At 39.3% G+C, this 23,073-nt stretch overlaps 1 protein-coding gene across 10 annotated transcripts in view; it reads right to left on the reverse strand.

The window, feature by feature from the left end:
- The window catches only part of KHDRBS3 (KH RNA binding domain containing, signal transduction associated 3), a 272,767-nt gene that overhangs the window by 172,535 nt on the left and 77,159 nt on the right, over positions 1 to 23,073 (reverse strand). For 9 of the 10 annotated variants that reach the window (XR_003793559.1, XR_003793561.1, XR_003793558.1 and 6 more), the window contains one exon: positions 12,770 to 12,888. Coding sequence is in view for 6 of the 10 variants with exons in the window: in XM_029222868.1 (XP_029078701.1) it covers positions 12,770 to 12,888 (119 nt within the window). In the remaining 4 variants the exon portion in view is untranslated. Of the gene's footprint in view, positions 1 to 12,769; positions 12,889 to 17,798; positions 17,993 to 23,073 lie in introns of those variants that run through there. The other variant, XM_029222871.1, reaches the window with a different exon arrangement.

Genomic DNA, 23,073 nt, shown 5'->3' on the forward strand with positions numbered 1-23,073 from the left:
CATTTCCTTTCAGGTTGTACTCCTTGGAAGAGGAAATGTGTTTTACTCAACTGTGGAATCTTCACATCTTAACCCCGGTCGTCAGTCTTAATACACACAGTAATACTCAGAAAAAGAAAACTTGTACTGGATCAACAAAAGCAAAAGAACAGGTTAATAAATTCTGGGTCCAGGAACCTAGTCTTCTGCCTATCGTTGCTTTATTTTAAAAAGGCCACGGCTGTTATCAGCAGTAACATAAAGTGAAAACACTCTTTGGCACAAAAGGAAAGGAATTTCAAAACATAAAGTCCTCTCAATGGTAGAGTCCCTCCTGTTCACTATGGCAAAAATGCTCAAAAGCGCTACGGTATCTTTCCTGACTATAACATGAACTACTTAACGCTCCTTGTACATTAGTTATTTTTCTTAAATGTACTTCACTATTTCATCAACAGAACAGTCTGGGATAAATCTCATATGCGCTAAAAGCAGCTTCTTTTGGTCCATTACAGTCCCTTCTCCCCCTCAGCGTCCTCCCACCTGACCCTAAAACCCCGGTCCAGCCGACATACACACAGCCGCACCTGCCTTGGTAATTAGAAAATGAGGGACTAGGTTATGCTTTAATGACATCTTGGGCATCTACTGTTGCATAACAAACTAACCCAAAATGTAATGGCCTTGAACAACCACCGTTTTATTTATTTGCTCACAGTTCAGCAATCTGAGCCCTGGGGGGAGTTCTATGTGGCAACAGCCAGACCAACTGCAGCTGGAGGACCCACTTCCAAGACGGCTTATTCCCATGTCTCTTAAGTTGGTGGTGGCTGTCAGATGGGGACCTCAGTTCTTATTGGTTTGATTCTCCTCCTTCTGGGTATCCCAAGCTTCCACCTCCCATGGTGGCCTCAGGGTGATAGGACCTTTGCATGGTATATGTCTTCCAAGGTCAGAAAAGCAGAAGCTGTCAGGCTTCCTTAAAGCTCCAGCCTGGAAGTTCACATCTTGTCAGTTAAAGGGAGCTGCAGGGTCAGGACAGACTCAAGGGAAGGGCACGCACGATACAGGTCATGAACGCAGGGAGTGGCCACTGGGGGGCACACTGCCCCCAGACAAAAAAACGATGAAGCAGTCATTTATCAAAAAGTTTTAAGAGCCTCAAACATCACGGTCTTTTCTAGGCCTAGCAATCACCTGCCTGCCTTCCCTCCCTTAAGAGGGCATGGAGGTGGCACTCTCTGAGGGCAGGGACCCTGACTCACCCCCCGTGTGCCTCAGCCACAGAGAGAGCCGCACTAGCTCCCAACAGGAAGCAGCATTTCATGCGCTGCGAGTGACCGATGAGTACCAACCAAAATCAATGTCCAAAATGTACCAATCGCTACCCAAGATTTAATTAAAACGAACCCTAAGGTATACCACACAGGCACAGATGGAGGGAGGCGTATTTTGGGTACATGGTCCTAACTGTCTAACATCTTGTAATTGAGCGTCGTATAAAATCTATGTGTTTATTAAAAATGATTAAAAAAGGCATCTGACAAAGACTAAAATAAGGAGGTACCGTAATACATAAACAATGTAATTCATTTCTGTAGAGGGAGGTCTGAAGTAGGATGTGAGAAATGAGAGGATATAAAGAAATAAAAAAACCTTTGTTTGCATACAGTATATGTCTCAAGTTTAATGAAGAGCTAATAAATTGTGAGAAAGGAAGGAGGTGAAAGGAAGCAGGTCCACCGGTGCAGTCCACGGCGACTAAGTGTTCCCCACAGACTATCACGTCCAATGTTCCAGATCTTAAGTTAGGCAGCCAAGAAGGATCCCTGGCCCCTGCACTACAGTTTATATGCACATAAAATGGATGTGAGTGTGTGTGCATATATATGTATGCATACATTTATTTTAAAATGCTACACCTGATCTACCATTGGGTAATAATATTTCGATCCTTACTTAGGTCAAGAGATTCATCATTAACGATACTGGATGTAAAAAAACAGTCCCAATTTGAAAAGACTGTTCTTCTTACGCCCATCTGGACGGGAGCTGCTCTCCCCCTGTCCCGGTGCCGAGCCTGCGGACGGAGCGGCTCTGCCGTTTTCCTGCTCATTTCGACTGCATCTACAGTGGCCCTGAAGTCGCAGTCTCTCTTGCAACAATCTTTGTCCACTGAAAAAGGTAAGTGAACTAAAACTAGTAGATGCAATCCAAGAATCCATACGCAGGCACATGCACAGCTATCCACCCCAATTACTGAAAGCAAGTGAGCGATTAAAACTTGGGAGCTTCTGCCTCGGAGAATCCCCTCTTCTACTCCAGCATCCTGTCTCACTGTGCACACAACTGTCCTGGACTCACATGTGCCAGGTAATAGTACTAGTGTTAACCTGTGTAATAAATATTAATAAAGCTTAATCTCTTGAACAGGAGCATGGGCTCTGGAGCCAGATTTCTGGGGTTCAAATGCCTGTTACTGTGTAATAACATTTAGCAAGTTACTTAATGTCTCTGTTTTTTAGTTTTTCATAAGTGAACAGGAGATAATCATTCCTTCCTCCTAAAACTGTAAAGATTAACACGTGAAAAGTTAGTACACGTAAGGCCCTTAGAACAGTGCCTGAGACGCAGAAACCATACGCTACATACAAACATTAAAATAGAAGTTCTAGCATGTTCTTCTAGCACCCAAATGTAAGGTTGGACATAACATCCCTCTTTGGAAAACGTCACCCCATATTCTCTTTCTAGACCTTATTGGAGAGAAAGAATTAAACTGTCAGGAAACACATTTGGTTCATCACCTCCACATTCACCTAATTCCTGCCCAACGGCAAGAATGAAAAGAAAATAAACGAGGTTTGTTTTACCTATCTTCTTCTCTTGAAAGGAAAAGACCAGATCACTACTTTCACTAGCTTTACGAGCCATTTTAGGTTCCAATAATTTAACCACTAACACAATGATTAATTAAATAAATCCACCTCTTAGTTGGTATTCAGAATACTGATCTCATTTGAATTAAGCCAGTGTCATAAATGCAAAACTCCAAACAGTAGTAAACCTAACAACAGACTTGGGACCATGGCATTCATATGAAATGGAGCAGCCTCTTTGGTAATAGAACGTTTCTTAGGATCGTTAGTAATTGAGTCAAGCTTTGGATTACTGACAATAATTTTCATGATTCTGATAATCACCTCTAACGATAACAATCACTTTTACATGAGAACTTGAATTTCTAGGGAATAAAAGTCATTCCAACTTGTGTTTAAATCAATCATTCCTAAATGTTGAGGACTCAAAAAAAAAAAAAAAGGTAAGATCTTTTATAATGCAGAATATTTCCTACTATATATTCTACTTGTTTATTTGTATCTGTCACAAATCTTTCAGGGCTCCCTAGGCCATATAAAAATCTAATGCGCAAGTACAGCACTTGAAGGCTTTCCACGCTAGTCATCACCATTCCAACGAATGCTACAAACTACCATTCCCCATAATTAAATCATTCTGGCCCAAGAGTTACTCTGTCTTTCCCCCTGATCTCTGCTTGTTAACATCCTGAATTTATACTTAAGGACTACATTTAATTCCACCTGTAGTTCTTTCTCCAGAAATAACTCCTCCTCACTCTTTTAAAATCTTGCAGTGTCCATCTATTTCTCTTATGTTAGTTCAGTCTTTACCCTATATTATTTAGTAAAATTTACTGTCGTTCTCCTGTTAGACTATAAATCCCTGGAGAGTAATTAGGACCCACATTTTATTCATCATCTTTCCTGCATAATGATTTCTCAATACATACTTGTGAAACTAAAGTTTATTTTGCCCCAAACCAAATGGCATTAGTCAACATAGTTTTTATTGATTTTCTTTGCTGCCGAAATTACTGCAACATATTAGAGCTATATAAATACTATTATTTAAATTTATTAATTTGCCAACCAGAAATCACTAAGCATTATTGGTAGTGGTTGAGATTATTTGGTATTGCTCCACTGACTGTAATTTTAACACAGTTATCTACTTTAAAATGGTAAACAACCCTACTTATTTAGACATCAGCAACACTGAAAATCAATCAAGTAAAGTACACAAGTAACTTCTTCAGGAGATGACATGGGCAAAATCACACACACAGTGACACACCATCTGAAATCATCTACTTTATGTACTTTTTAATCTCTATATGCTCAAAGCTGGATTATATTCTTTGGGCGGGGGTGGGGGACTGGGTGGACAGCAAAACAAATAAAACAAGCTATGTAGCCCATATATACTTAAGTTTGAAAATGTTAATCCAGAAAATCCCAGACTGCAATAGTCTGGCTTCAAGTGTGGAGAATGGGATGGAGGATTTGAAACTGGATAAGAGGCTATTACAAAAGACCAGGTGATGGATGATAGTGGTCTAAAGTAAGGAGTGGCAGTGGAATGCAGAGATAGAAATAGATGTGAATTACTTTAAAAGTAGAAGTAATAAAATGTATATGTCATTGTACTTCAAGAATGGAGGGGGAGAGGTAAATGAAGGAGAAATTAGTAGACAAAAATGATATGCTAGTTTTAGGCATGGGCTCCTTAGATACAGGGGCTGTCTGTCATTCACTAAAATAGGAGCACAGGGAAAGGTCCAGGTTTGCCAAGAAGAGGTATGAAGTTCACTTATGGACACATCAAATATAAGAAGTCTGCAGGATATCCAAGTGGAGGTGGTCCAGTAGGTGTTTAGCCTGATGAGATGGAGGGGGGGAGGGAGGGGGGGGAGGGGGAGAGAGAGAGAGAGAGAGAAATAAAAGAAAGAAAGAAAGAGAGAGAGAAAGGAAGGGAGGGAGGGAAAGGAAGATGTGACACATCTGGTGTCAGAAAGCTAGTAAATGGCAGAGCTAGTAGGCATAACAAAGAGGGGCTGACTTCTAAACCTGACTGCTTTCCCCTCTGTAAGTGTCTCAGTATCAATGTATATACTAAGTGCCCTCTGTTTCACGTAATTGTGTGTCAATTACTTGTTTTGATAAAAGTTCACAGTTTGGGCCATTTAATGAATTTCTGCCATTTTACTCCACTGCAGGGGTGGGGGGTGGGGGGTGGGGGGTGGAGGTGAGGTGGGTGGAATCCTAGAAGACAGGGGTTAAGCTTTGTTCAAATTTCCTGTGTCCAACAGTACAGCTGTGCAATTTTCAGGTGATCCAACTGGGAGGTCTCCATGGGGCCCAGAGCCAAAATAAGCCGTCCAATAACATTTAACACATCTAAGCCAGTAATATATGGCTAAGCACTAAAGTTGTTTTACCTTTTGGCTCAGCAACACACTTAAGAGACCGATCCTCCATCACCTCTCAAAAATAAGCAGTGATGTAACAAAAGATTTACACAGAACAATATTCATCACGGACTTTAATTTCTAAATGTACTGCATTGTGACCAAAGTACATATAATGGTAGCATTTCTACTCTTTTAAATGTAATGAGATTTTGGGGGACCTATAGATAACCAAATTTTGTAATTACTCATTTGACTCAATAAAATAGTAATAGTAATAACAATAACACCCCCTCCAAAAAACACGTGAGTAAATTCTGTCACAAGCCCCTTAATATATGCATTGGCTGTTTCTGAAGTCCACTTAACAACTTTAAGTTCAAGGGCTGCTTTCTGGGTCAATAATCAAGCATTTTAAAAGAGAAGAAGGGAGAAGTCACAGCATAAGGTTTGAAATTCCTTCACAATGTTTTCTGAAAGCTATCATATTCACAAATACCAACTTAACTTTCTAATTCTCGTGACATAGGGGCGTGTATCACAAGACCTCAAGGGTCCAGAGAAGACCTCTGAGAAAAGAACGAAAGTAGCCTCGAAGAGGCTCATCTCTACTTACAGCTGCACCTTCCTCCCGCTCCCACTGTAAGACACGGGTTGTCAAGGTGGGAGAGGGCTGGCCTGGAAGGGGACTTGCGCTCAGTGAAGCAACGGACTGCGGGCCAAGACATTTCCCTAAGGCTCCGTGTTCCAGAGTGGCCTTTCTGCTTCCCCAGAGGGTCCAAGGTGTCATGGATACCAGGAGGGACACCGACCATGACTTGTCATAAACACATGTGTCTTTAAGTGATGATTTTTATTATCAGGCTTCCTCGACACCAACAAGTTTCAAAACCCCCCCTAGACAGCATTGTGGGTTTCGGTAATGGCACGTAAGGACTAACAAACAAGTGCATTATCATTTTATTTCTACAGGTAAAGTATCAACTGGACACCAAAAATAAAAAGGATTTTCGCATGAATCCTCTTGAAAAAACATTATTTGCCTCCAAAAATTAACTAGGAGTCACAGAAAAGGCAACTTTTAACATACCGATAGGACTGTCAAATATTTACCATTCTAGGAAAATTTTGATAGCCATGATGATTTCTATGGAATAGGCTTCCTTCCACCCAGTAGTAAATTCGTGGGTTTTTAATTGTCTGCAATTCACTACAGGGGAAAAATGCAAGCCAACTTTAAAAAGAAAGCTTCTCGAGCTTTAATTCAAACTCCAGAGGAAACATGTTTTATAAATACTTCGTTCTCCTCTCTCAAAGACTCTTAACCGAAGAACTTCTGTGAGACAGCAAATATATCAAATTTAAAATATGCACATAATAGGAAAATATTTAATGTAAGAACCCATATTGCCTAATATAAAGTTACTGAAAATAATATGTAAGCATTAGAATGCTGAGAGATTAGACAACAATTACCAAATTATGAAAATTAATAAATCTAATTTAAACCTGTAGAATCTAACTCAGTACACTAAATCTTAAAAACCATAATCATAGTACACAGGTATCTCCTAAGGTAACAATCTCGGGCACTTTTTTTCCCCCAAAATGGGAATCTTTTTTTTTTTTATACTAATTATAAAAGTGACACCAAGTTATTATTAAAACATTAAAGTACAGAAACATGTAAAGTAGAAAAGAGCACATGGTCCTTACCCTCCAGAAAATAACTGCTAGTAAGATTCAAGTTAGTTTTTCTTAAAATAAATGTTCAACTAGGGTTTTATCTGTCCTACATGTTGCTTTTCCTTCTTTTATTTAACAGTATAATAAAGACAATCTTACCATAGCAGTAGAGCATGTATGCATAATGATATATACAGATATAATTCAATTTCCTATGACAACTGACTTTTTAAAATGGTGCATAAGCCTTCTTTTACCCTAGCATGACTTTACATGTGGCATTCCATTTCCTGAAATAGTTTCCAATAATTAAACACCTGGAGAAACCCACCTCATACTCCAAAGCAGCTCAAAGGTCACTTCCTGTTCTAACTTCACAGCCCCCCCTTGGCCAACCCTACCTTATATAAGTAACGTGATGAGGGATCAGCCTCCATTCACTGCTCCCTTATCACTTTATTTATAAATCCTCAATAAAAACCTGCACATCTTATTGAAATTAACCTGCTTAGCCAAGTACAATGGCTGGTAGTTTCTCAAATGCCCTCTGCCCTGTATCCCCCCGTCATGGCCACCCCTCCATCTCACCCTGTCTTACTTCTGACCCCTACCCAGCCAGCTCCTTCAGAGCCTTAGGGAAGATTTCTCTGACACTGTCAGCATGATCCTCTCTGACTTTCCAGAGCACCCCAACATTGAACGTCTCACACTGTATTATACGAAATTAAGTTATTCATCTGTATTCCCCACAAAACGGACAGCTTCTTGTGACAAAAGGACATGTCTTAATCAGTTTTGTTTTCCAGGCACAATTCCTGGCTCAGAGAAGACCCTCAATAAATGTTAGTATATGAATGGATAGATGGGATCAATGATGAAGGAAACAGTGAATTAAAAAAAAAAAAATCAATGTAAAATCTAAACCACAAGGCATTTAAGGTCCTCACAGACAGGGTGCCTTGTTCCAATGTTGATTTGGCACTTAGATTAACTCTGTTACATCGAGTCACTGCCCAGAACCAAGGGTTAGGGTTTACCCACGGGGAAACTTTGGAGGACAATTTCTATAGCTTAAAGTCTTTAAAAAAAAAATCATGAAACAGTGTTTATTTGCGTTTCACACTTTGCAAGCTCGCACATATGCTCAAGAGAGCAAATATATTTTGGGTTTGAATACTTAAAGACGCATGTTCGGTGTTTTACCATTGAAAGAGTGCTGAAATGGTTCGTTGAGAGAAATTACTCAATTAATGGAAATCATTTTATTAGTTGGAGTTTCACAAACAGTGCTTCTCTCTTGCCCCAGAAGCTGAAAGTGTACAATAGCCTCAATTCCACACCAAGCTGCCTCTGCCCATTGCTATTCCAGAGGGGAAAGCACTGCCAGCTTCCTCCATCTCAGCCTATTAAGGGACACCAGCATGAAAGCTTTTTCTTAGAACTGATGCAAGTCCTGTATTAGCCTTTCCACAAGGCTGGCTTGAAACTCAAATGCTCAATTTGCTAAGCAGAAATATGCTTTTCAGCATTCTGAAAGCAGATTTCTAAGCAGCCTACTTCAGACATTACGAGGACTTGACATGGACTCTGCTCTCTGTGAGACGCAGAAATTATAATTCGTCTTCCCCTACTCTCATCAAAGCTGACACTGAAAAACAACATTTGAGGTCTTATTTCACATACTTAACTCATACACAACAGAGTATTAACTTCAGATTAATTATCTACCAGACTATGAACTCTTTAAAGTTGGGGATGGTGTCTGTGCATCTTTCTACCTACTGCATGTTGAGCATATCAAGCCTGGTGAATCAATTTATAAAAGTTCCCATAATCCATGCTGTGTTTAGTAATTAGTGTGTCTACAAAATGCTCATAACAGTTTTCTGTTTACTAAAATGTATTATATATCTTCAGTTTTGTAAGTATGGCTGAGTAAGTTCCTAACAGGCTGACTGTCTCTAGGTAGACAACTATAAATTCTCAAACGCTGAACAAAACACAAAAAGCAAACATCTAAAGCCTCCGCAGAATGCTCAAAAACAAGGAGGTTCTACAAGGGAGTCAAGACTTGGAAGAAGGGAATGGCTGGGTGAATTCACTGATTGTAGAGCTTTTAGCTGCGTAGCAGAGTTTGAGGCAACCATAGTGCTGAAATGTGTGGGAGGAATACTAGAAATGAGAGTTAGACTTGAGGAGCCCCAAATTTTGTGTATAAAATCTGTCAGTCACGTATGCCAAAAATAAACGCCAAAGTCAAACTGAGAAGTAAACTGAGTTCTGCACTCCTATCCAACAGAGTCTGCATCTGAATCCAAAAAATATCAACACCCTTCAAAGAAACATAACAGGATCCAATTTCCACAATATAACACAATGTCCAGTATACAATCCAGAATTACCCAACATATAAAAAATAGGAAAAATGTGACATTATCAAGATAAAAGAGTATCAATTCACATCAGATCTAGGATGACTAAGATTTTAGAATCAGAGACTTTAAAGCACCTATTTTAACTGTGCTCAATTACACAAGATAATATAACACCTGCAATAAATGGAAAATCCCGGCAAAGAAAATAACATGTTTCCAAATACATATATTTATATATGAATCACATATAAATTCTGAAACAGATAAGTACAATACCTGATACAAAAATTTTATCTGATAGGCTTTACCAAAAAAATAAAGATAACATAGGAAAGAGTCAATGAGTTTAAGATACAGCAGCAGAAATGACCCAAACTGAAGAAGAGGGGGGAAAAACTAATAACAAAAGTGAACAGAGTCACAGGAATCTTTTCGAGAATATCAACAGGTTGAAAGTACCTGTAATTAGAGTCTCAAAGGGCAGGGAGTGAAAGGATCAGAAAAAGTATTTAAAGAAGCAATACCTGAAATATTATGATGAAATGGACAAATCCTTTGAAAAACACAAAACAATTTTCACAAAAGATGAAATAGAAAATCTGATTAGTGCCTTGTCAATTAAAGACATTGAAAAACTTATATCTGATTCATATATAAATACATGTATTTGAAAAGAGTTTTTCACCACCAAACTCCAGGCCCCAGACAGCTTCACTAGTGAATTCTATCTAATAATAAAGAAAACAACAGCACCAAACTGACATACATTCTTTTTTTTTTGGGGGGGGGGGGGGGGAGAGAAAACGTAAGAACACTTCTATGTGTGTGTGTGTGTGTGTGCGCGTGTGTGTATAAATTATAGGCCACTATCACTCATGAATACAGATGCATTTGAATCCAACAATGTATAAAAAGGATAATACATCATTAAGTAGGGTTTAACCCAAGAATGCAAGACTGGTTTAATTTAGCCAAATCAATCGATAAAATTCACTATATTAACAGTATAAAGGAGAAACATCCTGTGTTCATTTCAATAGATGCAGAAAAGGTATTCAACAAAATTCATCACCCAGTCAGGATCAAATCTCTCAGCAAAACTAAAATAGAAGAAAACTTCCTCTACCAGATACAGGTCACCTACAAAAAAAACCTCACAGCTTTACCATGCTTAATGGTAAAATACTGAATGTTTTCCACATTGCCTGAGAACAAGAGAAAACTGCCTAACGTCACCACTTGTATTCAAGCATTATGCTAGAGATCCTAGCCAATACAGTAATAAGATAATAAAAAGCATAAAAATTGGGAAGAAAGAAGTAAACTGTTTATGCAGATGATATGATTATGTGCATAGCACATTCTAAGGAATCTATAAAACAACTTGCTAGAACAAGTGAATTTATTAGCAAGGTAGCAGAATACAAGGTTTATACTAGAGGCAAAAGGTTATAGTAGAGGCAAAAAAATTGGAAAATAAGATTTCGAAATACTTTACAAGAGTGTTCAAAAACCATGAAACACTTAGGAATAAGTTCAACAAAAGACAAGACCTCTACCCTAAAAAGTACAAAACACTACTGACAGAAATTAAAAATCTAAATGGAAAGATATACCATGTTCAAGGAAGGGAAGACTTAATACTGTTAAGATGTCAGAACTCCCTAAACTGATCAACAGATCCAATGCAACTGCAATCATAATCCCAGCAGAATGTTTTGTGAAAATAAAACAATAAATTTATATAGAATTGCAAAGGATCTATATGCAAGCAATCCTGAAAAAGGACAAAGTTGAAGGGACTACATTACCTAACCTCACGTCTTACTATAAAAAGCAACAGTAATGAAGATGGTATGGTACTGGCATAATGATCCATAAATAGATCAATGAAGCAAAATAGAAAGTACAGAAATAGACCCTCACTTAACACAGTCATCCAATTTCCAACAAAGATGCCAACACAATCTGTGGGAGGAAAATATCTTTCAGCAAGTGGTACTGAAAAAACTGGATATCCATATGAAGAAAAAATGAATTTTGACTGTCTTTCTCACACCATACACAAAAACTAATTTGAGATGTATCATAGACGTAAAATTAAAAGCTATAATGGTAAAGCTTTTAGGGGAAACACAGGAGACTATAACTTATAAAGGACTCTAACATTTCCTTGAGGTTGGCAAAGATTTCTTAGTTGACAGAAGGTAAAATCATAAAAGAAAAACTTGATACATTAGACGTCATCAAAATTTAAAACTTCTGCTTATCAAAAAACTCTGTTAAGAAAATAATAGGCAAGCCACAGACTGAGTCACATATTCACAAAACGTATATCCAACAAAAGATCTGTAGCCAGGATATATTAAAAAAAAAGCTCCTACAACTCAATGATAAGAAGACATACAGCCCACTCAGGGAGCGGCAAAAGATCTAAAAAGAGACTGCAAAATTGAAGATATATAAATGGTCACGAAAAAGTACACGAAATCATTAACCAACAGGGAAATGCAAATTAACACCACAAGAAAATACCAATATCCTATCAGAATGGCTACAATTAAAGAGACTGACAACATCAAATATGGATTTAGATATATGGAGCAACCACAACTTTGCATGCACTGTTCTAGAAATGTCACAAATACAACCACTTTGGGAAAAAAATTATGGCAATTCATTATAAAACTAAATACACAGCAATTTAAACCCTAAATATTTACTAAAAATAAATGAAAACGTATGGTCACAAAATGTACGAAAAGGTTCCCAGAAATTTAATTATAATAACCCCAAACTGAAAACTGCCCAGGCAAATGGATAAATACATTGTGGTATTTTCAGGTACTGGATTGTTGTTCTGCAATCAAAAGAAATTAACTACTAATATATACAACAGTATACATAAATCATGTACATGGACACTCAGGGGAAAGAAAAAGGAAAAGCAGAGTAAAAAGAAGATCAATTTAGGCCAAATCTGAGATGATCAAGATTTTAGAAGTAGACTTTAAAGCACCTATTGTAACTGTGCCAAATGTCATAAAATAACACTTGCAGTGAATAAAAATCAAACCTTTTTCTAGAATAATTAGGGAATATTTTAAGCATTTATGTGCCAAACCCTATGGCCAAGCATTTAACATGGATAATCTTATTTCTTATCAATCCAACCTTCTCTTACAAACGAAGAAACTACAGCAGGAAGAAGTTGAACAGGCTGTCCAAAGTCCAAAACGTAACTCAGAAGAATAAATTTTAGGGCTCCGCAACTCACGCCAAAGTCAAACAGAAGGGACAGAATCACCAAATAAGGTTTCACCTGATTGTAAAAGTACGTGTGTTGGGGCGTCGTGCTAAGGGAGAACACCTCAAGAACACACCAAACAGAACGTAAACGGAGCGTGCGCTCCCTTGTGATAAGCTCTGACACACCTGCAGTGCAGGCTCACAGTCTTACCTTAGGGAACTGTTTTACAGGAATCAACACTTTCTGTCCCAGCTTCATGTTCTTATTAATCACCACATCAATGTACTTTTCTTCGTCCTTGCCTTCTCCTTTGTGAAACTTTTCTATTTCTGTGGAAGAAAAACAGACAACTGTGAAGTGTCTGACTTAGAACTCCAGAGGCTGGGGGTTCTCCTTAGCTCTATGGTGGCAAGAAACCCAATACAGAATATGGACTTCAGATGGCTACAGTTTTTTCAAGTAATGACATATGTCCCCCATTGTATGGATGATTCTCCACCAGTACAGCGGGAAAACGCACATACCAGGGCACTACAACGTGAAATCTCAATCGCCCAAGCTAATGGAAGGGAACAAACACAAACATAAAAATAGATTCTTTGGGGCCTTTTGGAATCCTAGGAAAAGGCCGATCAAATGGCAAAGAACAGCCAGAAACTATTCTCAGCTCACCGTTACCAAGCACCGACATCCCTATTTATCAAACCCCGCCTGGCTCTCCAAGGCGTTTCCCATCAAGAACGGGTTCTCCAAGATGCCATTAAAAGCCCTGGACAACCTTCTGTCAGTCGACCTCCCCAACCAAATCCTCCCTCCTCACAAGTGACAAGCCCAATTACAAGCTCATGGCTTTGTTAATGCTCTTTTCTCTTCTTGTGATGTTATTCTGATGATTTCAATTTCACACATCTCCTTCGAGATTCAACCACATTAAATACTACTTTTTATGTGTTACGGTCCCTTTCCTCGACTGGGCAGCAGCAGCAGCAGTGAGAAAATCAGTCCCTCCCACCACGACACCCACAAAGCACTTCATGCACAATTCTACTACCATTTCTAGCTTAGCTCTGCAGCTTCCGACCAAAGCTTCTAAAAATAAAGATAATTACTGAGTCTCCAAATGAGCTGATCATTTTGTTTCCTTTCTTGTATTATCCTAAGTTTTGATCCTGTAAAACTGATCATTCTATATAGAATCTGCATGGGAACAATATACACTGAAACAGAAGGATGTGAAATGTAAACGTTTACATAGATAATTCTTGTTATTGCTGCTGGAAAAAATTCTTCCAGGGTACTTTTAATGTTGACATTTTTCTATAAAAATAAAATACACATATGGTGAAAAGTTAAAACACTATCATAGAATATAAAAGTAAAAGAAAGTTTCTCCTATACCCATACTCCAGAGGTAATAATAAAGAATGTTATATACTCTTTCAGAAATTTTCCATGAATAAATCAGCACACGGGCATGCACATATACAATGTGCTTGAAAATTGTAGAACTAACGGTGGATATGAGCTAAATTAGCTTTGTTTTCCTCAGTAAAAAGCAATAAGTCACATGTCACCTGCTCCACTGACTTCAGCTTTAATCAGTAGAAGAAAATTAATTCCACATTTTATTTTTATTTATCCATTTATGCTATAATTGGGAGTACCTTTAGCGAGTTAGAAGACTTAACAAAATTAGGTACACTGAAACTTACCAGGAAAAAGGATTTTTAATGTTATGTATACATTTGTCAAAATATTTAACTACCTATCTTCTTTTTAAATAACAAAGCATTTTTATAATTTTGAGAACTTAGATGCATAATTTAATATTTAATTCCCTAATCGGCACTCAAAACGTTATTCCTTGCATCAGTGACGTTTAACATTTGAAGTAACATGGAAAGTCATAAAGGTAAGATTAAAAAATTAGAAAAAATTATATATTTTACCATATATTAAAGTTTGAGATATGTCTATGATTTTAAAGAGGAAGGTAAAATTTAAAAGAAAAAATATATAAAATACCTCATTTCCTCTCCAGTCAACTTTGCAAATCTTATATTGCTAAAATACCTAGTTGTTACATTAAGTAAGCTTTGAAATATGTTGAAATATAACATTTCACTGTTTAAGGTTTATTTAAGAAAAAAGTTTAAAGCCCGATGTCATGTTAAATCATGTAGGCTTGCATGTACTGGACCTAACATACCACATAGCAATGGAAAGAGTCCCATTCCTGTCACTGGCATCAAACAGATCTGGTTTTCAGCACAGCTCAGGCCCCTGTGACCTCCTGTGGTAACATTCAAAACTGCTCAAAACTTCTGTTTTTTTAGGCGTTGTTCAATCAACAATTTTGCATTTTCTGCTTGATTGAAGATTATAAGTAGGTTGATGTTTTTATGAAGTCCAATAAAGTAATATGCAAAGTAACAGAAGTGTACAAGATGATTTAATGAAATCTTGAAACTGTCCCTAACTGGGAGTTTCATATTCTAAAACTCAGGCTACTACCCCTCCGGTCTTCCTTAGGGAAGGGAAGGCACTGGACACCTACCAAGGTGGATTTAACCTTTTAGTAAATTGGAGCATATGAAGGTCAACCATAGAAAATCCAGCCAGATGTTCAAGGTGGAACACATAGGGGATTTGACTTTCACTAATCCCTAGATTACATTTGTTACATATATTTTAATGTACCAATGCCATCTCCCAGTGCAGAAATAATAAGCAAATGTGTGATTAGGTTTTAGATGATGGAGGGGATTAAAATGCTATGCTTTCAAACCATGGACACCAAATTTCTGTCAACCTGGAAATCTAGTGTCAGTTATGTCTTTTTTGGCTTTTGTTTTTCCATTCCTTTTTGTTTTTTGTCTTGGTCCCGTACGGAGCCTCCCTAAGCAATGGCCACTTACATTTTAGCCTACCAAATATACTAAAATCCACTAATCCTCTAAAACACAGCAAAATAATCTTTGAATTTAAATAAGTTAAATTTCCAATATAAGAAAAATTAGTGAATTTTCATTAAAACTGCTTAAGGGCTTCCCTGGTGGCACAGTGGTTGAGAGTTCGCCTGCTGATGCAGGGGACGTGGGTTCGTGCCCCGGTCTGGGAAGATCTCGCTGGGCCCGTGAGCCATGGCCGCTGAGCCTGCGCGTCTGGAGCCTGTGCCCCGCAATGGGAGAGGCCACGACAGTGAGAGGCCCGCGTACCGCAAAAAAAAAAACAAAACAAAAAAAAACTGCTTAAATTCTCTCACAGAATCAAGCACATCTAAATTGACATTTTCCTTTGTCCCAGCAACTCCATTTCTACAAATTTACCCTACAAATATACTTGGATAGATTATAAAATATTACATACAAAGTTATCCACTTAAAGCACTGTCTTTAATAGCAAAACACTGGAAATCATCTAAATGTCTATAATTAAGAACCTGGTTACGAAGCTAGGGCACAGCCATACAACGAAATCACATACAGCTACTTTACAACGTCAGGAAACTCTATGTTCTGGTAGGAAAAGGTCTCCACCAAATAACTGTTTAGTACACGTGCACACATACACAGTGTAAAACAGTGTAAGAATATATGTTCATATTCATTTGTATATGCACAGAAAATAGCTCACTTCTTCTATTAAGAAACGAGTAACAGTGATTAACTGTCAAGGGGGAAATGCAGTGGATAAGAAACAGGAATGGGTCTTTCGCGGTATCTCTCTTTTACATTGTTTTAAAATTTTGAATTATGTGAATATTTTACCCTTAAATTTTAAATCTTTAAACACTTTGGCAGAATTTTTTTTTTAATATTGGAACAGAATAAAATAAGAATGTATACAGAGATTGCCATGCTTATATTTTGCGTCTTGGCTGAAAATCCAGAGCTTGACTCTCTCTTGATCATTCATTTAAGCTCTTCATTAAAATATTCTTTCACTGAAACTGTGATGAGGAATTTACCTGGACTGCCTATCCCACTTGAAGCAACAGATGTGTTTCTGGGAACTACATGCACAATATTTTATCTTGAGAATCCAATAATACTTCCAATGCAATGGGGTTCACATAGTGAGGGAGAGAGGAACAGGTATCTATCCAAAAAACACTGACTGAGGTCTGATACATTGGAGAAACTGTACTGGGTGCTGGGAAGAAAATACACAGAATCTGTGGCATGTAAACAGACGAATTTAATATAACGTACACAGTGTTGCAGAAAAGGGACTAACAGCTTTGGAACTTGGAAAATTATTCCAAAAGCTAGCAAATGCGTGCTAAGTTCTTAAAGGATGAGGAACAGAGTTTGCCAGGCAAAGAGCCGATGAGCTCTTCAGTGAAGTAAAGTAACCCTGGGTAACACCAGTTCACATTCCCTCATCTGACCAGTTAGACTGTACAGTTGATACATGGAGTTTTACTCCCCCCGCCCTTTTCTCCTTTAACAGTACAAAATAGAATAAATCACACAAGTAATCGTGACGAGCTCCTGCCACTGCAGAGCCAGTCAGTGAACAAGCTGAGACATGGACTCCATTTCCTCACCCCACATCCTGGGTTCCTGCAGAAAGAACCAGGGTGAGAAGAGGGGGTAGTTCTCTGCGGCCAACACAGAGGAGAAATGAGGACAAAAGCATGAAAAGGCAGGCCAGGTTCTTAAGGTCAACACTGATATACTAAGGGTCCAGTAACAACGGGGAGATACTGAGAGCTGTCAGCTAAGGAGTGAGGTGATGGGCACCAGCCTCAAGGAAAGGGGGGCCTGAGCAGAAATGGAATGGATGGAGTGTGGAGAGAGAGCGCAGATAACAGCACAGCTGGATGATAAGACAATCTGTCCCATGAACAGCGCATGAGGGATGGAACTAGAGGGCTTATTTCTATTTGGACAGAAAGCCATCAGAGAGGCAAACCCTTCGTATTCAGAGGAGGCATCAAGCCCACAGGACACCCGGGCTGGAGCAAACACACAGGCGTGCCTGCACACCTCTCCCCTCCCTTGCCCTCTACCCCTAACCTAATGCCCAGCTTTTCACGGCTTCTAAAGCACCAGCTCACCGAGGTTCAGGCTTCTGCACTTGTTCCCCAAGACTGGAACACTTCTGGGGACTTTTCCTGGAATAACAGCCTTCTCTTTGGTGCCTCTGCCTAGATTCCACTTCCTAGAAAGACTGTCTTTGAATTCCCAGACTAGTGACCCAAAACAACGCAGCATTCCAGCACGATACTCACCACAGGTGTTAACTTCCTACTAAATGTCTGTCTTCTCCAACAGACTGCCAGTCCCCTCCCCACACTTAACTCCTTTCGTGGTCCTAACAAAGCTGGGAGGCAGGAAGGGGCAAGGAAAGGGAACGAGAGACTGCATGGAGAGGGCAGCCTGGCAGGGGTTGCAACTTCCCCAGAGGAAGCAGCCAGCCTGTGCTAACCTAACAGGGGGGAAGCCAAAGAGAACACACACTGGGCTCTCACTTCCTCCTGCAGACCTGCTGCTGGTGGCTCCACGGGGGAGGGGCAACCCAAGCAGAAGCCAGAGGGTGACAGTGTCTGCTGATGCAGCCCTCAGGCACCCACATCAGCCCCGGGCACAGAGCGGAGGAGGGTGAAAGAGGAACTGGTGAGGCAAAAAACAGCAATCCAGCCCCACATCTAACTGAAGGAAGCTTTAAACAGTGTCTGATGCCTCCGATACATACAAAAGTTTCCTTTTGGGCTTACAGCACATATAATGTTACACAGCAAAATACTGAAAAGTAACGAAAATCATTTTAGAGATCACTTATCACGACAGTACTAAGTAAATAATAACTATCATGACTTTGTTGACAACGATTCACCAGGTTAAGGGCTGCATGTTTGACTTAAGGTCTCTCTTTATTCTAATGAACTTATGATCTATCACCTTCATTTTACAGAATAAGACCCTGAGGATTCAAATGGGTTCGAAGCCTGCCAAAGGTTGGACAGTTCGTCAGTACCAAGGCAGGATTCCCGCTAAGATTCAGCTAACGTTAAAGCCTGTTTCATTAGCTGTTTAAAAGCTATGTAATAAAAATTCACGAAAGGTTCAGATAAGTATAAATAATACAAATCAGCCTGCACAATTAACTACTAGGGCAGACAGTAATATGGTCAAAAGCCGCCCCCCGCCCTTTCCCAAGGACCTTAACTCTGTGTGAACTTACTAAAGGACAGGGGTTCGCCTGGATCTATAATGAAACAAGAAGTCCACATAAGCAGAATGATAATACCTACATGCTCCACATTCAGACAGCTATTTCAAAATAATACAAGAGCCTAGCTGGAGGATTTAAAATGATCTTAAAATGTATATAGTGTTCACAGCCATTGTAAATTCTGTTTGACAGATTACTAAAATGTTATTATGCCTTCTGGTCAGAAAAGATATTCCTTAACCTCCAACACGACAAATGTTTTCACAACGGAATTATTTTATTTAAGCAATCCAAACCTAACAGAACACCTATTAGATTCAAACCAGAGCTGAGGACACTAAAACCTGCCCAGGCTAGACTGAATCATACAGCTCATGATCTCGCAAATAATCTTCCATAAACAGAAATAAACAGCACAGCAGAACAGAGATGCGTATCACTATCTGGTAAGAATGAGCTCATCATAAATACACAAAAATATACCATCCCGGGAGCAAAAAACAGTCAATACTTTAAATATTAAAATGCTTGGAAGTAAACCTCTTTTTATGAAGACAAGACAGTGCTAATAGTTGTATGCAAAGTCTCCTTAAATACATACACAAGGCATAAGATTAAAACATACACACAAGGAAATGACAGTCAAATTCCTCCAGGGAGGAAAAGGAAGATTGATAAGGACGGAGGGAGAGAGGAGGGAATTACAGCTGACCCCCAGAACAAGGAGGGGTCGAGGGCGCTGATCCTCCCCACAGCCCAAACTCCGTATGTAACTTATAGTTGGCCCTCCGTATCCACAGTTCCTCTGTATCCACGGTTCCGCACCTGCGGAGAAAACCATTATTTTCTATTTTTTAAAAATCTGCGTAAAAGCGGACCTGCACAGTCCAAACCCATGTTGTTCAATAGTCAACTGTAATTCTACCCATCATGGATAATTAACAAGGATATAACAATAATACTGGCAGCTGGAATTTATTTACTGACTATTGTTCAGGTATTTAATCCTTGTAACCATGCAGCAGAGTAGATGTAATCTTCATTTTACAGAAAGGAAACAGCTGCTTACAGAATCCAGTGATTTAGCTAAGATCCCAGAGCAGGCCCGGATCTAGGATTCCAACCCCAGTGTATCTGATTCCTAAAGCCATGCTCCCCTCCAGTTTCTTAGTATCACTCTAGTAAAGGGATCTTGATTTTGAGTGAGAAAAAATTCTTTGGATTATTACTTAGTTTGGGGGGAAACTAACCAAGTTATTACAAGTATCAAAAGAAATGATGTTTATCAAAGTGCTTTGAAAACTATAACACATAATGCAAATACAGGTTATTCTTGTTTACTCAATACAAAGCCTAAATCGTGATGACTGATTTACACGTATCTCACTGTAGAACGGATTTCAAGAAGAATTTGTGAAAGCAATATGATTCTACAAATTCAAATCAAGGTTAACTAAAAAATTCTGAGCACTACTCAGAATTATTATAACAAATTTTATCAAATTATTTTTAAGAGAAAAAACATGCTTCCAGTGTACTGGCCCCTTTTCATCCCCTTAAATATATGCAGTCATTCACCAAACAAAAGGCATCACGGCAGAAAAAAAATACAAAGATAAGACATGTTGATCATTCAATGCCCCAGTGAAAGGTAAATTTATCATCTAAACAAGGGGAAAGACTCAAAGACCTTCAGAAATGAGGAGGTCACTGGATTTTGGTACTAAAGTCTAACAATTTTCAAAAGAAACTTCTGATTGCAAATGGTTTTTTTTGTTTGTTTTTTTTTTAAGAGAGTTTGAGCCTTATTAGTAATGGCAATGGGAAAGCTTAAGGATTTTTTTTTTAATTAATTAATTTTTTTGTTGTGCTGGGTCTTCGTTTCTGTGCGAGGGCTTTCTCTAGTTGCGGCAAGCGGGGGCCACTCTTCATCGCGGTGCGCGGGCCTCTCCCTATCGCGGCCTCTCTTGTTGCGGAGCACAGGCTCCGGACGCGCAGGCTCAGTAGTTGTGGCTCACGGGCCCAGTTGCTCCACGGCATGTGGGATCCTCCCAGACCAGGGCTCGAACCCGTGTCCCCTGCATTAGCAGGCAGATTCTCAGCCACTGCACCACCAGGGAAGCCCGCAAAGGGTTTTTATAATTTTAAAACCATAAACACCAAGGAATGTAAATCAGAGGTGAGATGTTGCTTAAAATTGGTAGAAGGAATCTAACAAGTTGAACAATTACAGTATTCTAGACACTACCCTGGTTGCACACACGAAGGCCACAGAACTTCTCAGAGCGCTGGGACAGGAATAACCACTCCCTTTTCTCCTGCACACCTAGTAAGTGGCAGAACTAAAGTTTGACTGCAGGATTGTCTGACTCTCAAAAGGTTTGCTTCTCCCTCAAAATACTCACACCTGGCAGTTCTGTGAAATAAAATTCATATTTTATGGCAAGAAAAGAAAACTTGAAACATAAAAAGGTTTCTCCGCCCTTTGGCCTCCTCTCTCCCCTCTACTGTGCATTGTGGAACTGCATTAGGCATCAACCAAACCTCCCCACTGGCAGAAATACCTGCTCAACCACGAGGAGCAACATTCTAGAATCCACAGGACAACTCCTTAAAAGATACCCTTCCTTCTGAATCTTGTAAGGGGTCACGCTGACCCATGACCCACTACCTGCTTTGTAAGCTTAGATCTGGATTGTGTAAACTGTCAATAATACATCATTTAGAATACAGCCCTCTGTCTCAAACACGTATATAACTGCGCTTTGGTTTATATACGTGACCTCTGGAGCCTGAACCGGCAGAACAGTTCCCAGAACTTTCTGAGAGGTTGTTCCTGGGTTATAACCCTCAATTTGGCTCAAATAAAATTTCAGATTGACTGATTAATTTCTGTCGACACTTCAAAACAAAACAAAACCTTCTGAGCCAACAGGTAACATAACAGATTAAATTCCACCTCCAATATATGAACAGAATGTTATAGGAATAGTCAGTCAACTGCATTCACTGAATACCCGCTGTTTACTGAGAAACATAACAGGAGCAACAGAGGAAGACGAAAACATAATAAAAGTACAACAGCGCAAACTAATTTCCAGGATGCTTCTAGGCACAACAAAAGATCAGGGTTCAGGGTCCCCCAGTTTTACCAGTCCTAATGGTTAACACTGGCAAATTTCTCTCTTGACTCACTTTCATCTGGTAGTAAGGAAAGTTCTGAAATAAGTATTTATTGAAACTGGTTGCAAAGAAATGTCTCAGCTTCTACTTTCACCCAAAAAAGGCAGAAAGATGAACCTAGACAACAGAGAAAGAAGAGGCTAGGAGTTCTTGCCAACACAAACTGACCAATTCCAAAAGATTCAGGATTACTCTTTTTTTATTTTATTTTATTTATTTTTGGCTGCCTTGTGTCTTCGTTGCTGAGCACGGGTTTTCTCTAGTTGCGGCGAGCAGGGGCTACTCTTCATTGCGGTGCGTGGGCCTCTCACTGCGGTGGCTTCTCTTGTTGCGGAGCACGGGATCTAGGCCCGTGGGCTTCAGCAGTTGTGGCCCGCGGGCTCTAGAGCACAGCCGCAGGGTCAGTAGTTGTGGCGAACGGGCTTGGTTGCTCCGCGGCGTGTGGGATCTTCCCGGGCCAGGGCTCGAACCCATGTCCCCTGCGTTGGCAGGCGGATTCTTAACTACTGCGCCACCAGGGAAGCCCAGGATAATTCTTAATGTATCCCAATGCATTTGTCAAATGAAGATTTGGTAAACCCACAGACTAAATGAAGACAACAAGACATCAGGTTAATTGAAGTCAATAATGACTTAAGTCAGTAACTATTGGGAGGAGGAATGGGATTAACTACTAAAGACAAGAAAAGGAAAATCTACTGTTTAGTTTTACCTGCCTAAGGGTTAAACCACATTTCTCACTTTTAATTGCAAACATCATTAAGTATACTGCAAAAGACCAGCTATCTGCAACAATTATCAGGCTCCAGAGGTCACCAATTAGAGCCCTGCAAGGATTTGAATTAAAAAAAGGTTTTATGATTAGGTGAAGTAATGATCCAAGAAAGAGATTAGTTCTGTTCAGACCGCACTCATTATAAAACCCATTTCCTTTGTGTGAAGAGTCAATGTCTTTCTCATTTATCCCGCAGGCATTATCACGCTTTGAGATAGAAATATGACTGTACTAACGATATTCTATAACAGCCATATAATACAAGCATTTTGCTCTCCTTTACTTTCATATCTAATAAGATTACCAATGAATATTTTCTATTGGTTAGATATACAATAATACAAACTCTATGGGTGTGACAGACTGTTCAAAA

This window comes from Monodon monoceros, unplaced genomic scaffold, assembly GCF_005190385.1.
Source record: "Monodon monoceros isolate NGI ecotype Baffin Bay Population unplaced genomic scaffold, NGI_Narwhal_1 Super_Scaffold_14, whole genome shotgun sequence".
Taxonomy (NCBI): Eukaryota; Metazoa; Chordata; class Mammalia; order Artiodactyla; family Monodontidae; genus Monodon; species Monodon monoceros.